The 14,336-nt window shown below is 44.7% G+C and overlaps 2 protein-coding genes across 7 annotated transcripts in view; both read right to left on the bottom strand.

Annotated features, from left to right (window-relative positions):
* LOC133664885 (glutamate decarboxylase 1-like) overlaps positions 1-6,329 on the bottom strand; it is a 354,813-nt gene extending 348,484 nt beyond the window's left edge. The window contains exon 1 of the mRNA XM_062069880.1: positions 5,756-6,329. Coding sequence (XP_061925864.1) covers positions 5,756-6,257 — 502 coding nt within the window. The 5' untranslated portion in view covers positions 6,258-6,329. The remainder of the gene's footprint in view (positions 1-5,755) is intronic.
* myo3b (myosin IIIB) overlaps positions 1-14,336 on the bottom strand; it is a 290,744-nt gene that overhangs the window by 241,174 nt on the left and 35,234 nt on the right. The gene's annotated exons all lie outside the window — the stretch shown is intronic.

The raw sequence follows: 14,336 nt of genomic DNA, 5'->3' as shown, positions 1-14,336 counted from the left end.
TTTATTACAATCTTTGGCAAGCTAGGTAATGTTTGCTGTGGTCTGGAACGACATGGCACACAAACAACTATCAGAAATGCAGCCAATATTACATACAGATAATGCGTCATGAGACATGCAAAAGTTAATTATAAACAAAGAGGATAAAAGTGAAAGATATTAAATGAGCTCAAATATACCTACAAACGAGGCATAATGATGCAATATGTAAAATAGCATGTTAGCATTGATTAGCTTGCAGTCACGCTCTGACCAAATATGCCTGATCAGCACTCCAACAAGTCAATAACATCAACAAAGCTCACCTTTGTGCATTCACGCACAGCATAAAACGTTTGTTGGACAAAATGAGACAAAGAAGGAGTGGAATATTTGACACGTAAACAAACTATTGCGTCACAGTCCACACTATGGTGAGTTCAAGAACCACCGAAATGAGTAGGACAAAAGGATGTTCACCAGTGAAGCATACACACAAACATATTAAACAGTGGTAGTTCTAACAAGGTTTGTGTCATGTTTGTCCTCAAACAAAAATCCTACTACAACAAAAAAATTACTTTTCCCCCCATCTTTTTCCATTTTCAATCCTTTTTTAAAAATGCTCCAGTGAGCCACTAGGGCGGCGCTAAAGAGAGCCGCTTGGCTGCTGACCCCGGGCCTAGCAGCACATTCTGGCTGAAAACAACTGTTTTCATATTATGAAAATTGAGATTTAAAAACAGTGAAATTGTTGTTCCGAGACAGTGGTAAAAGTGTGTTGAGATGACTATCATGCATAATCATTTATTATAACAAATGTGTTTTATTATGGGGGCGGCGTGGCGCAGATGGTAGAGTGGCCGTGCCAGCAACTCGAGGGTTGCCAATTTGATCCCCGCTTCTACCATCCTAGTCACAGCTGCTGTGTCCTTGAGCAAGACAACCACGACCCTTGCTCCTGATGGGTCGTGGTTAGCGCTTTGCATGGCAGCTCCTGCCATCAGTGTGTGAATGGGTGAATGTGACATGTCATGTTAAGGTACCATTCCAGGTATAGTAAAGCGCTATATAGATACGGACTCTTTATTATTAGGCTTTATTCCTATTATGGCTTTATTCCTATTATGGCAAGATGGCGGCGCATGGGAATGCTGCGGCTATGCTAACGCTCTTGGGAGTGTAGAGCGATTTGGCAAAAAACACCCGTCATTTCTGTCAATTTCATGGCTGGCTCAAAGCGTGAACACTCTGTGATCACATACGACCGACAGACAATTCTGGATGTGGATGGATCGGGTCGTTATAGACTGAAAGACGCATGTACGGTGGACCTCCTCGCTAGCATGGGAATACTTCGTGGGCTACATCGAGCGGCCTTTGTAGCAGCGGAGTCAAGTGCTAGCGGTGACCGCCAATGGAGACGACACAAGCGGTGCGAGCGGAAGCAGAAGCGGGGATGTCGAGCTGGGCTAACAACAAAGAGAAAAGCTAACCAAAGAAGCGTGGAGTCTCCGGGTAAGAAGCCATTTAAACTAGAACTAGCCAGCGTCAGGCTGGATAATCCCTGCACACATAGCAATTCTCTTAGAATAAAACACAACTCACATAATGTTTTTTCTTTTGTGACCGTGTCAGAGGCAGACATACATTGTACTGAGGTAGCTAACTATGATGCGTTCAGTTTATCGCAACATCAAGCAAACAATCTGAATATCCCCGTCGTATCAATTCCTAGATGTGGTTGAAACTATTTAAAGTGCAATACGCATAATAAACGCAACATTATTAATATTGCTACTTCGGATAATTTCAACAAACAATCCTCAAAACAGCCCACTACCTATAATATGGGCTTTTTAAACATAAGATCATTATCTTCCAAAACGTTATTAGTTAATGAAGTCATTAGAGACAACAAACTTGACGTTGTTGGTCTCGCCGAGACCTGGCTCAAACCAGACGATTTCTTTGCGCTAAATGAGGCATCTGTTAGGAAACGGTGAGGTGGATCCCAAGGATGCAGAGACGAATTTGTGTTTACAATTGTTCTTCCTTTTATTTGGCGGAAGCACAAAGTAGCAAACAAAGGCGATGGTGGAAAACACAAAACACACCATGTAAAAAAAACTACTAAGAGGAAAATAAACACACAAAACTAAAAGCGCTAGACAAGGCTAGGAAAAATATACTTCATGAAAGAAGTAAATAGACTAGGTCCAAAATAAAACGCTAGACAAGGCTAGGAATAATACGGGCCAACCTGAGATGAAAAAGTACGCGATGAACTAGTGAGTTCTCGTGGCACGACCAACAGGTTGCAAGCAATGGCAAAGTTCCGGCGCTCACCGGTTGTCAGCAGCCTGGTTAAATAGGCTGTTTTTAATTACAGTCAGGTGTGTGCTGCTGCCTTGCGTCAGCTGCACTCCATACTGTGAACGAGAGAGAGAGTGAACATGGAGTGCAGACAACAGAAATAGGCAAGGACATTTACAGATTACCACAGTACCCCCCCCTCAACGGACGCCTCCTGGCGACCTACCTGGCTTGTCTGGGAATCGAACGTAAAAGTCCTTGATCAAGTCCTTGTCAATTATAAGCGATCTAGAGATCCATGACCGTTCCTCTGGGCCGTACCCCTCCCAGTCCACCAGGTATTGGAAACCCCTTCCCCTTCTTCTCACATCCAAGATGGTGTTTACAGTAAATGCTGGGTGACCATCAACCAGCCTGGGTGGAGGAGGCGGTACCTCCGGAGGACTGAGCGGGCTGGATGAGACAGGCTTGATGCGGGACACGTGAAAAACAGGATGGCACTTGAGAGATCTAGGGAGATGGAGCTTGACTGCAACACGATTGATGATCTTGGCAATGGGGAATGGTCCAATGAACCTGGGAGCCAGTTTCCTAGATTCGGTGGCCAATGGTAGGTCCCGAGACGATAACCAGACCTTCTGTCCCAACAGGTAGTGTGGGGCTGGTGTGCGATGGCGGTTGGCTAAGAGTTGATTCCTGGCCGATGTTCTTCTTAACGCCGCCCTGGTGTTGCGCCAAGCCTGGTGAGCCCGATGTAGGTGTGCAGTAACAGATGGGACGTCGGCACTGGGTTGGGTAGAAGGAAAAACTGGTGGTTGGAACCCATAGGCGACGTGAAATGGAGACAGGCCGGTGGCGGAGCTAATGAGGGAATTGTGAGCGTATTCGATCCATGGGAGATTCTCAGACCAGGTCGAAGGTTGCTGATGACAAGTGCACCGGATGGCTGCCTCCAGGTCTTGGTTGGTCCGCTCGGTCTGTCCATTGCTCTGAGGGTGGTAGCCGGAGGACAGGCTAGGGGAGGCCCCCAGAGATTTGCAGAATGCCCTCCAGACGGCCGAGGAAAACTGTGGTCCTCTGTCGGATACCACATCAGTGGGGATGCCGTGCAGCCGGAAAACGTGGAGCACTAATAATTGGGCAGTTTCAAGAGCTGACGGCAGCTTGGGGAGGGCCACGAAGTGGGCCATCTTCGAGAACCGGTCCACAATGGTCAAGACAGTGTCATTACCCTCGGAGGGGGGTAGTCCTGTGACAAAGTCCACAGCTATGTGTGACCACGGGCGGGAGGGGATGGGTAATGGGTGTAACAGTCCTGCTGGAGCCTGGTGGGATGCCTTGTTCCGGGCGCAGATCCGACATGCTGCCACAAACGCCTTCGTATCTGCCAGAATGGATGGCCACCAAAAACGCTGGGAGAGGACAAAACTGGTGCGACGAATACCTGGATGGCAAGCGATCTTCGACCCATGTGCCCAATCCAGAACGCTGGAGCGGAGCCGAGGAACCACAAACAACCGGCCTGGTGGGCAGCCCCGAGGAGATGTGTCCGACTTCAGGGCCTCCAAGACTTGCCGCTCGATGTCCCACTGGAGTCCCCCAATGACGTGGGTATGGGGAACAATTGGTTCATGTGAAGAATTCTCAAAGGATGAAGAGTAGACACGGGACAGGGCATCGGGCTTCCCATTCTGAGAACCAGGTCGGAAAGTGATGATAAAGTTAAAACGGGTCAGAAATAGTTGCCACCTGGCCTGGCGGGGGTTCAGTCTCTGTGCGGTCCTTAAGTAGGACAGGTTCTTGTGGTCTGTGTAGATGATGAATGGTTGCTCCGCCCCTTCCAGCCAATGTCTCCACTCCTGAAGGGCCAAAATGACCGCCAGAAGCTCCCTGTTGCCAATGTCATAATTTCTCTCAGCAGGGGATAGGCGACGAGAGAAGAAAGCACAGGGGTGCAACTTCTGGTCAGTGGTAGATTTCTGGGAGAGTACGGCCCCTACACCTGAATCAGAAGCGTCCACCTCAACAAAAAATTGGAGAGAACGGTCAGGGTAACACAGAACAGGGGCAGAAGTAAACAACCTTTTCAGCCTCAAGAACGCGGAATTGGCTTCGGGTCCCCATTCAAACGGAACCTTAGTAGAGGTTAGCCTCGTAAGTGGCTCAGCGACGCGACTAAAATTACGAATAAATCGCCTATAAAAATTAGAGAAGCCCAAGAATCTCTGAAGGTGCTTCTTGGAAACCGGAGTGGGCCAATCTACTACTGCTTTTACCTTAGCGGGATCCGGTCTGAGTCTACCCTCCTCAATGATAAAACCTAAGAATGGAATGGAGGATGAGTGAAACTCGCATTTTTCCGCCTTGACGAACAGTTTGTTCTCGAGCAATCGTTGAAGGACTAACCGAACCTGCTGCACATGTTCGTCAAATGTAGATGAATAAATTAATATATCGTCCAAGTAAACAAAGAGAAAACGACCTGTCATGTCCCGAAAAATGTCATTAATGAAACCCTGAAAAACGCCAGGTGCATTAGTAAGTCCAAAAGGCATGACAAGATACTCAAAATGTCCGAGAGGAGTGTTGAATGCGGTCTTCCATTCATCCCCCTCTCGGATGCGAACAAGATGGTAAGCGTTACGTAGATCGAGTTTAGTAAAAAACCTCGCTGATTGTAATGGAGTAAAAGCTGAATCAAGGAGTGGTAGAGGATACTTATTCTTGATAGTAATCTGATTAAGAGTGCGGTAGTCTATACAAGGCCGTAGGGACTTGTCCTTCTTTTCGACAAAAAAAAATCCAGCGGCTACAGGTGCGGTCGAAGGGCGAATGAGGCCGGCAGCTATAGATGTGTTTATGTATTCTTCTAGTGCTTTGAGTTCGGTGTTAGACACCTTGTACATACGGGTCGATGGTAACGCCGCCCCGGCTAGCAAATCAATGCCACAATCGTAGGGTCGGTGGGGGGGAAGTGAGAGTGCTCTATCCTTGCTAAACACCGCCCTTAAGTCATGGTAGTGCTTGGGCACGTTTGTCAAGTCTATGTTCTCTATAACAGCGGTAGGTGGCGGTGTACGAGATCCTGCTGCGGAACGAAGACAATGTGTGTGGCAGGTTACACTCCAATTAATAATGGCCGAACGAGGCCAGTCTATGTGCGGGTTATGCTTATGTAACCAGGTTAACCCTAGAATGACGGGCGCGGACCGTGATGGCACAACAAGAAAAATTATTTTCTCACAATGATTTCCAGACAAGCGCAGGTTGAGTGGGAGTGTCTGGTGGGTTATGCTGGCTAATAGGCGCCCATCAAGAGAATACACCCTCTTGGGCACAAATAGTTTGACAACAGGAATCTTATGGAGTCTCATGAATTCAAAATCCAAAAAGTTATCATCTGCTCCTGAGTCAATGAGAGCGCAAATGTCTATTTGTTGGTTAGACCAAGAAAGAGTACCTTTTAGCTGCATTCTGCCTGCGGCCAACGAAGGAGAACGACGACCTCTGGTGGACGTGTCCTCTGGCGAGTGAGGGCGCACTCGTGGCCGTGCGGCGGGGCGCGGCAGTTCTTTGCAGCGGGAGATGAGATGATCAGCGGCCCCACAGTATAGGCAGAGTTGGAGGTGAACGCGACGTTCCCTCTCGGCGGCGGTGAGTCGGCGGCCTCCCAGTTGCATCGGCTCATCTCTCTGCCATGAAGGGGGGTTGTCTTCGAGTTGCTCCGTCTTGCAGATGGCAGGTCTAGCAGGCGCTGATTGGCTGCAAGGTGGGGCTTGTCTTCCTAGTCGATCCCTCCTCTCCTCCAATAGGCGGAAGTCGATTTGCACCGCCAGCTCGATGAGATCATCCAGATTCGTCGGGAGTGACAGCGGGATCATCATGTGACGAATCTCGTCCGCGAGACCCAGGAAGAAAGCGTCCAATAGTGCTGAGGGACCCCAGTCACAATCGGCCGCCATGGTGCGGAACTCGATCGCGTAATCCGCGACCCGTCGTGAACCCTGTTGCAGCCGGAAAAGGGATCTCGCTGCCTCTCTACCTGGGAGTCATCGTTGGAAGATTTGCTTCAAGGATTTGGAAAAGTTCGCGTATGTGGAGCTGGAGGTGGTCTGACGGTTCCATTCTGCAGTCGCCCAGGTGCCAGCACGGCCAGACAGGTGAGAGATCACAAACGCTACCTTAGCCCGCTCAGAGGTGAAAGCGGAAGCGTTTAGCTCAAAATGAAGTTCACACTGCGTCAGGAATTGTCTTACGTCTTCCTTTTCCCCGGAAAAACGTTCGGGTCGGGAAAGCCGTATGTTGCTAGTACTAGCGGGTTGTGTAGGCTGGGTGGATGCCTGGTCAGGCACGGTGGTCGAGGTGGGTACGACGGTGGCTAACAGCATGTTGATTCGCTCCAACATGGCGTCTTGACGCTCCGACATCCCCTGTAGACCTCGGCTCAGGTGGTCAAGCTGGTCCCCCTGCTGGTTGATCCTTTGAGCCTGGCCTTGCAATGCTCTTTTCCAGGGGTCTGTCTCTGCGGGTTCCATAGTTAGGCCGGAACTTTCTGTTAGGAAACGGTGAGGTGGATCCCAAGGATGCAGAGACGAATTTGTGTTTACAATTGTTCTTCCTTTTATTTGGCGGAAGCACAAAGTAGCAAACAAAGGCGATGGTGGAAAACACAAAACACACCATGTAAAAAAAACTACTAAGAGGAAAATAAACACACAAAACTAAAAGCGCTAGACAAGGCAAGGAAAAATATACTTCATGAAAGAAGTAAATAGACTAGGTCCAAAATAAAACGCTAGACAAGGCTAGGAATAATACGGGCCAACCTGAGATGAAAAAGTACGCGATGAACTAGTGAGTTCTCGTGGCACGACCAACAGGTTGCAAGCAATGGCAAAGTTCCGGCGCTCACCGGTTGTCAGCAGCCTGGTTAAATAGGCTGTTTTTAATTACAGTCAGGTGTGTGCTGCTGCCTTGCGTCAGCTGCACTCCATACTGTGAACGAGAGAGAGAGTGAACATGGAGTGCAGACAACAGAAATAGGCAAGGACATTTACAGATTACCACAGCATCTCCTCCTAACTATACCAATACACATGTTGCCCGACCTCTTAAAAGGGGAGGGGGTGTCGCACTAATATACAATGAAAACTATAATCTTACACCTAACCTAAATAATAAATATAACTCGTTTGAGGTGCTCACTTTGAGGTTTGTCACACCGCTGCCTCTCCACCTGGCTGTTATCTACCGCCCCCCTGGGCCCTATTCGGACTTCATCAGTGAATTCTCAGAGTTTGTTGCTGATCTAGTGACGCACGCCGACAATATAATCATAATGGGGGACTTTAATATCCATATGAATACCCCATCGGGCCCTCCATGCGTGGCGCTCCAGACTATAATTGATAGCTGTGGTCTTACACAAATAATAAATGAACCCACGCATCGCAACGGTAATACGATAGATCTAGTGCTTGTCAGGGGTGTCACCACCTCTAAAGTTACGATACTCCCGTACACTAAAGTAATGTCCGATCATTACCTTATAAAATTCAAAGTTCTGACTCATTGTCAACAAACTAATAATAATAATAATAACTACTATAGCAGCCGCAACATTAATGCTGCCACAACGACGACTCTTACTGACCTACTGCCTTCGGTAATGGCACCATTCCCAAATTATGTGGGCTCTATTGATAACCTCACTAACAACTTTAATGACGCCCTGCGCGACACCATTGATATTGTAGCACCGCTAAAGCTAAAAAGGGCCCCTAAAAGGCGTACCCCATGGTTTACAGAAGAAACTAAAGCCCAGAAATGATCATGTAGAAAGCTGGAACGCAAATGGCGTGCGACTAAACTTGAGGTTTTCCATCAAGCATGGTGTGATAGTTTAATAACTTATAAACGCATGCTTACCTCAGCTAAAGCTAAATATTACTCAAATCTCATCCACCTCAACAAAAATGATCCTAAATTTCTGTTTAGTACAGTAGCATCGCTAACCCAACAAGGGACTTCTCCCAGTAGCTCCACCCACTCAGCAGATGACTTTATGAATTTCTTTAATAAGAAAATTGAAGTCATTAGAAAAGAGATTAAAGACAATGCATCTCAGCTACAACTGGGTTCTATTAACACAGATACGACTGTATATACGACGGATAACGCCCTTCAAAATAGTTTCTCTCTCTTTGATGAAATAACATTGGAGGAATTGTCAAAATGTGTAAATGGGACAAAACAAACAACATGTTTACTTGACCCAATTCCTGGGAAACTTATCAAGGAGCTTTTTGTATTACTAGGTCCATCAGTGTTAAATATTATAAACTTATCACTTTCCTCTGGCACTGTTCCCCTAGCATTCAAAAAAGCGATTATTCATCCTCTACTCAAAAGACCTAACCTCGATCCTGATCTCCTGGTAAACCTTCCGTTTATCTCGAAAATCCTCGAAAAAATTGTAGCACAGCAGCTAAATGAACACTTAGCGTCTAACAATCTCTGTGAACCTTTTCAGTCCGGTTTCAGGGCAAATCACTCTACGGAGACAGCCGTCGCAAAAATGACTAATGATCTATTGCTAACGATGGATTCTGATGCTTCATCTATGTTGCTGCTTCTTGATCTTAGCGCCGCTTTCGATACTATTGATCATAATATTTTATTAGAGCGTATCAAAACGCGTATTGGGATGACAGACTTAGCCTTGTCTTGGTTTAACTCTTATCTTACTGACACGATGCAGTGTGTCTCCCATAACAATGTGACCTCGGACTATGTTAAGGTAACGTGCGGAGTTCCCCAGGGTTCGGTTCTTGGCCCTGCACTCTTTAGTATTTACATGCTGCCGCTAGGTGACATCATACGCAAATACGGTGTTAGCTTTCACTGTTATGCTGATGACACCCAACTCTACATGCCCCTAAAGCTGACCAACACGCCGGATTGTAGTCAGCTGGAGGCGTGTCTTAATGAAATTAAACAATGGATGTCCGCTAACTTTTTGCAACTCAACGCTAAGAAAACGGAAATGCTGATTATCGGTCCTGCTCAACACCGACATCTATTTAATAATACCACCTCAACATTTGACAACCAAACAATTAAACAAGGTGACTCTGTAAAGAATCTGGGTATTATCTTCGACCCAACTCTCTCGTTTGAGTCACACATTAAGAGTGTTACTAAAACGGCCTTCTTTCATCTCCGTAATATCGCTAAAATTCGTCCCATTTTGTCCACAAGCGATGCTGAGATCATTATCCATGCGTTCGTTACATCTCGTCTCGATTACTGTAACGTTTTATTTTCGGGCCTCCCTATGTCTAGCATTAAAAGATTACAGATGGTACAAAATGCGGCTGCTAGACTTTTGACCAAAACAAGAAAGTTTGATCATATTACGCCTATACTGGCTCACTTGCACTGGCTTCCTGTGCACCTAAGATGCGACTTTAAGGTTTTACTACTTACGTATAAAATACTACACGGTCAAGCTCCTGCCTATCTTGACGATTGTATTGTACCATATGTCCCGGCAAGAAATGTGCGTTCAAAGAACTCCGGCTTATTAGTGATTCCCAGAGCCCAAAAAAAGTCTAGAGCGTTTTCTATTTGGGCTCCAATACTATGGAATGCCCTCCCGGTAAAAGTTAGAGATGCTACCTCAGTAGAAGCATTTAAGTCTCATCTTAAAACTCATTTGTATACTCTAGCCTTTATAGACTCCCTTTTTAGACCAGTTGATCTGCCGTTTCTTTTCTTTTCTTTTCTACTCTGCTCCCAACCCGGGGTGGACCGCTAGCCTGTCCATCAGATGGGGACATCTCTACGCTGCTGACCCGTCTCCACTCGGGATGGTTCCTGCTGGCCCCACCATGGACTGGACTTTCGCTGATGTGTTGGACTTTCACAATATTATGTCAGACCCACTCGACATCCATTGCTTTCGGTCTCCCCTAGGGGGGGGGGGGGGGGGTTACCCACATATGCGGTCCTCTCCAAGGTTTCTCATAGTCATTCACATTGACGTCCCACTGGGGTGAGTTTTCCTTGCCCGTATGTGGGCTCTGTACCGAGGATGTCGTTGTGGCTTGTACAGCCCTTTGAGACACTTGTGATTTAGGGCTATATAAATAAACATTGATTGATTGATTGATTGATTGATTGATTGATTGATTGATTATAGGCCTGCTCAGTGGCCTAGTGGTTAGAGTGTCCGCCCTGAGACTGGAAGGTTGTGAGTTCAAACCCCGGCCGAGTCATACCAAAGACTATAAAAATGGGAGCCATTACCTCCCTGCTTGGCACTCAAGGGTTGGAATTGGGGGTTAATTCACCAAAATGATTCCCGAGCGCAGCCACCGCTGCTGCTCACTGCTCCCCTCACCTCCCAGGGGGTTGAACAAGGGGATGCAGAGGGTAATTTCACCACACCTAGTGTGTGTGTGACTATCAGTGGTACTTTACTTTACTAATGGTTTTAGTGCAGGGCAGCACGGTAAAACAGGGGTTAGTGCATGGCAGCACGGTAGAACAGGGGTTAGTGCATGTGCCTCACAATACAAAGGTCCTGGGTTCTATCCCTGGGCTCGGGGTCTTTCTGTGTGGAGTTTGCATGTTCTCCCCGTGACTGTGTGGGTACTTCCTCCCACCTCCAAAGACATGCACCTGGGGATAGGCCCCTCCCCCCTCCAAAGACATGCACCTGGGGATAGGTTGATTGGCAACACTAAATGGTCCCTAGTGTGTGAATGTGAGTGTGAATGTTGTCTATCTATGTTGGCCCTGTGATGAGGTGGTGACTTGTCCAGGGTGTACCCCGCCTTCAATTCGTGTGCAGCTGGGATAGGCTCCAGCACCCCCGCGACCCCGAAATGGACAAGCGGTAGAAAATGGATGGATGGATGGGTGTTAGTTCAGTGGTGTCCAAAATCCAGCATGAAAAGTAGGGCTGGGTGGTGTCCAGGCTGATCGATCAACGTCATGGACCACAAAAGTCAGTGATCTATGGTCACCATGGCAACGACAGATACAAATGGTGGCTTTAAAGTGAGTTCATAACTGTGTATTGTTGCTCATGCCTTCCACTTTTGTGCTCTTCATTTACCTGTGCAGCTAAAGACTTGAACAATACCAAAGAGGCGAGAGATAGTAGGGGAACAGCAATCTAATTCAAACTACCTAATCTTTGTTTTTTTCCCCCTCTTATTTGTGCTCTCAAAGTTAATTCCGTGAATTCATTAGTGTCAGGACATTAAGCAGCAGAGGTGGCTGCTATTAGGGGCACTGCACTGGCAATATTGTGAAGAGCCAACCACTTTGTCACACAAGTCAGCCTCTTTGGCTGTGTAGTGTAGACAAGGGTGATGGATTTATTATTCTGAAAACACACACACACACACACACACGCACACACTCACACACACACTTGTATTTGTTACGTTCTTGAGACCTGAGAAAAATGCCTCTCTCTTTAGGACCACCCTTTCTATATATATAAAGATTTGTATTTACAACATTAATAATATATACAAACTATGTAAATATAAAAAAGCTTGTTGTGAAAAATTAGTTAAACAAGAAAAAGTTACCATTTTACAAGAAACACGTCATTTTACGTAACGCAAGTCAAAATTTTACAAGAAAAACTGAGCATGTGTGCAATATTATGATAAAAGTTGGAATTTTACTCAATAACAGTCGCAATTTTACAAGAAAAGCTTAACATTTTGACAATTTTATGAAAAGAGTCGTAATTTTACTCGACAAAAGTCACACTTTTATAAGAAAACTTTAAAAAGTTGGCAATATTATAACAATAATCGGAATTTTACTTGGCAAAATTATGGCAAATAATTTTGCTAAAAAATTTTCTCTATTTTACAAGAACAACAAAAAAATTGGCAATATTGTGATAAGTCAGAATTTTAAATGACAACTGTCACCTTTTCGCATTAAAAAGGAATAATTTTACATAAAAAAGTAATAATTTTATGAGAAAATATTGCAATATTACAGAAACAGAAAAAATAAGAGAAATTGTGAAAACGACTGCTTTTAGTAAAACATTTTTTGAATTTTTTGTTTGTAATTGGTTCTTAATCATCATTTACTTCGTTATTACAGTATGTCTCTTTATACATATTTATTCATTTTTTAATTAATTTTGGCCAAAGGGGGGCCCATTTCTATTTCTTACACACACATTATTACATCTGTTGACCAGAGGGGGAGCACTTTTAAAACCGATACTTTGAAAAATCCCTCCTTTTTGGGACCACCCTCATTTTGATAGATGTCACCAGCAGGGGTGCAAATGAGACATTGTCTATTACAGTGGTTCTCAACCTTTTTTCAGTGATGTACCCCCTGTGAAAATGTTTTTAATTCAAGCACCCCCTAATCAGAGCAAAGCATTTTTTGGTTGAAAAAAGAGATAAAGAAGTCAAATACAGCACTATGTCATCAGTTTCTGATTTAGTAAATTGTATAACAGTGCAAAATATTGCTCATTTGTAGTGGTCTTTCTTGAACTATTTGGGAAAAAAGATGTAAAAATAACTGAAAACTTGTTTGAAAAATAAACAAGTGATTCAAATATAATTAAAGCTGCAAGCAGCATTGGTCGGGCCCGCATATTGGCAGGGGGCTAGTTGCTGAAGGATGTCAATCTATGAAATGTATGTCTAAGTGAGGACTTACATAGAGGTTTTTGTTCATGTCTCTAAGACGTTCCTACCAGGAAGTTACAAGCAGTTTTGTCTGTGTTTTCCTCCGAGGAGCAGTTTTGTCTGTGTTTTATTCCTAGGGGCGCTAGAGCGCAATTTTGAGTTTGGGGTTCCTTTTTTTTTTTTTTTATTAGATCGCAATTTCCGCCAGTCCTGATGTGTGTAAAAAGTTTGGTGAGTTTGAAGTATTTTAAGGGGGTCAAATTACAGCTCAAAGAGACAAAAATGAGTGTTTTTATGAAATTTTTGTTTTGAAGGGGTGATTGCCAACTTCCTGTTGATTTTTGCTGAAGGATGTCAGTGTATGAAATCTAGCTCTAAGTCAGACCTACATAGAGGTTTTTGTTGCATGTCTACGATATTTGTACTGGGAGTTAGAGGAAGTGTTGTCTTGTGTTTTATTCCTAGGGGGCGCTAGAGCGCAGTTTTGATTTTTGGGTTTTGTTTTTTCCACTAAAGACTTTTGTTCACGTTTTTTGATGTGTGTGTGTAAAATTTGGTGAGTTTTGAAGGCATGTTAAGGGGGGAAAAGTAGTGCGCAAAGCTGCAAAGAATAATAAGAAAGAAAGAATGAATAATAATAATAATAAAACCTTACAATTTCAATAGAGTCCCCTGTCCCTGTACAAAGGACTCCCTGTGGGAGTCCTTTGTACAGGGCCATGCAGGCCCTAATAAAGATTTCTACACATAGAAGTAATCATCAACTTAAAGTGCCCTCTTTGGGGATTGTAATAGAGATCCATCTGGATTCATGAACTTAATTTTCTAAACATTTCTTCACAAAAAAATAAATCTTTAACATCAATATTATGGAACATGTCCACAAAAAATCTAGCTGTCAACACTAAAGATTGCATTGTTGCATTGTAATGAATGGAATAGCCTACTTGATTTGATGTTCAGTTTATGAACTTACATTCATATTTTGTTAAGTATTATTCAATAAATTATATCTATAAAGGATTTTTTAATTGTTGCTATTTTTAGAATATTTTAAAAATCTCACGTCCCCCTTGGCATACCTTCAAGTACCCCCAGGGGTACGCGTACCCCCCCATTTGAGAACCACTGGTCTATTAGATGCAATGTTATTGGGACCATGATTTATGTCATCACCTTGTTCACACCTCCTCATATGGAAGATACTTTTCCTTCTTCATGTCTCAAGATAGAGGTAGAAATACAAGAACACACACACACATAAACACACACACACACACACACACGCACACACACACACATCACACGACAGGCTTCCCAAATGGCCTGCAGAGTCAGATAAGATTGTCCAGC

The sequence above is a fragment of the Entelurus aequoreus genome, linkage group LG14, assembly GCF_033978785.1.
Source record: "Entelurus aequoreus isolate RoL-2023_Sb linkage group LG14, RoL_Eaeq_v1.1, whole genome shotgun sequence".
In the NCBI taxonomy this organism is placed as follows: Eukaryota; Metazoa; Chordata; class Actinopteri; order Syngnathiformes; family Syngnathidae; genus Entelurus; species Entelurus aequoreus.
The sequence above is the reverse complement of the archived record's forward strand: the minus strand, read 5'-3'. Positions and strand labels throughout refer to the sequence as shown.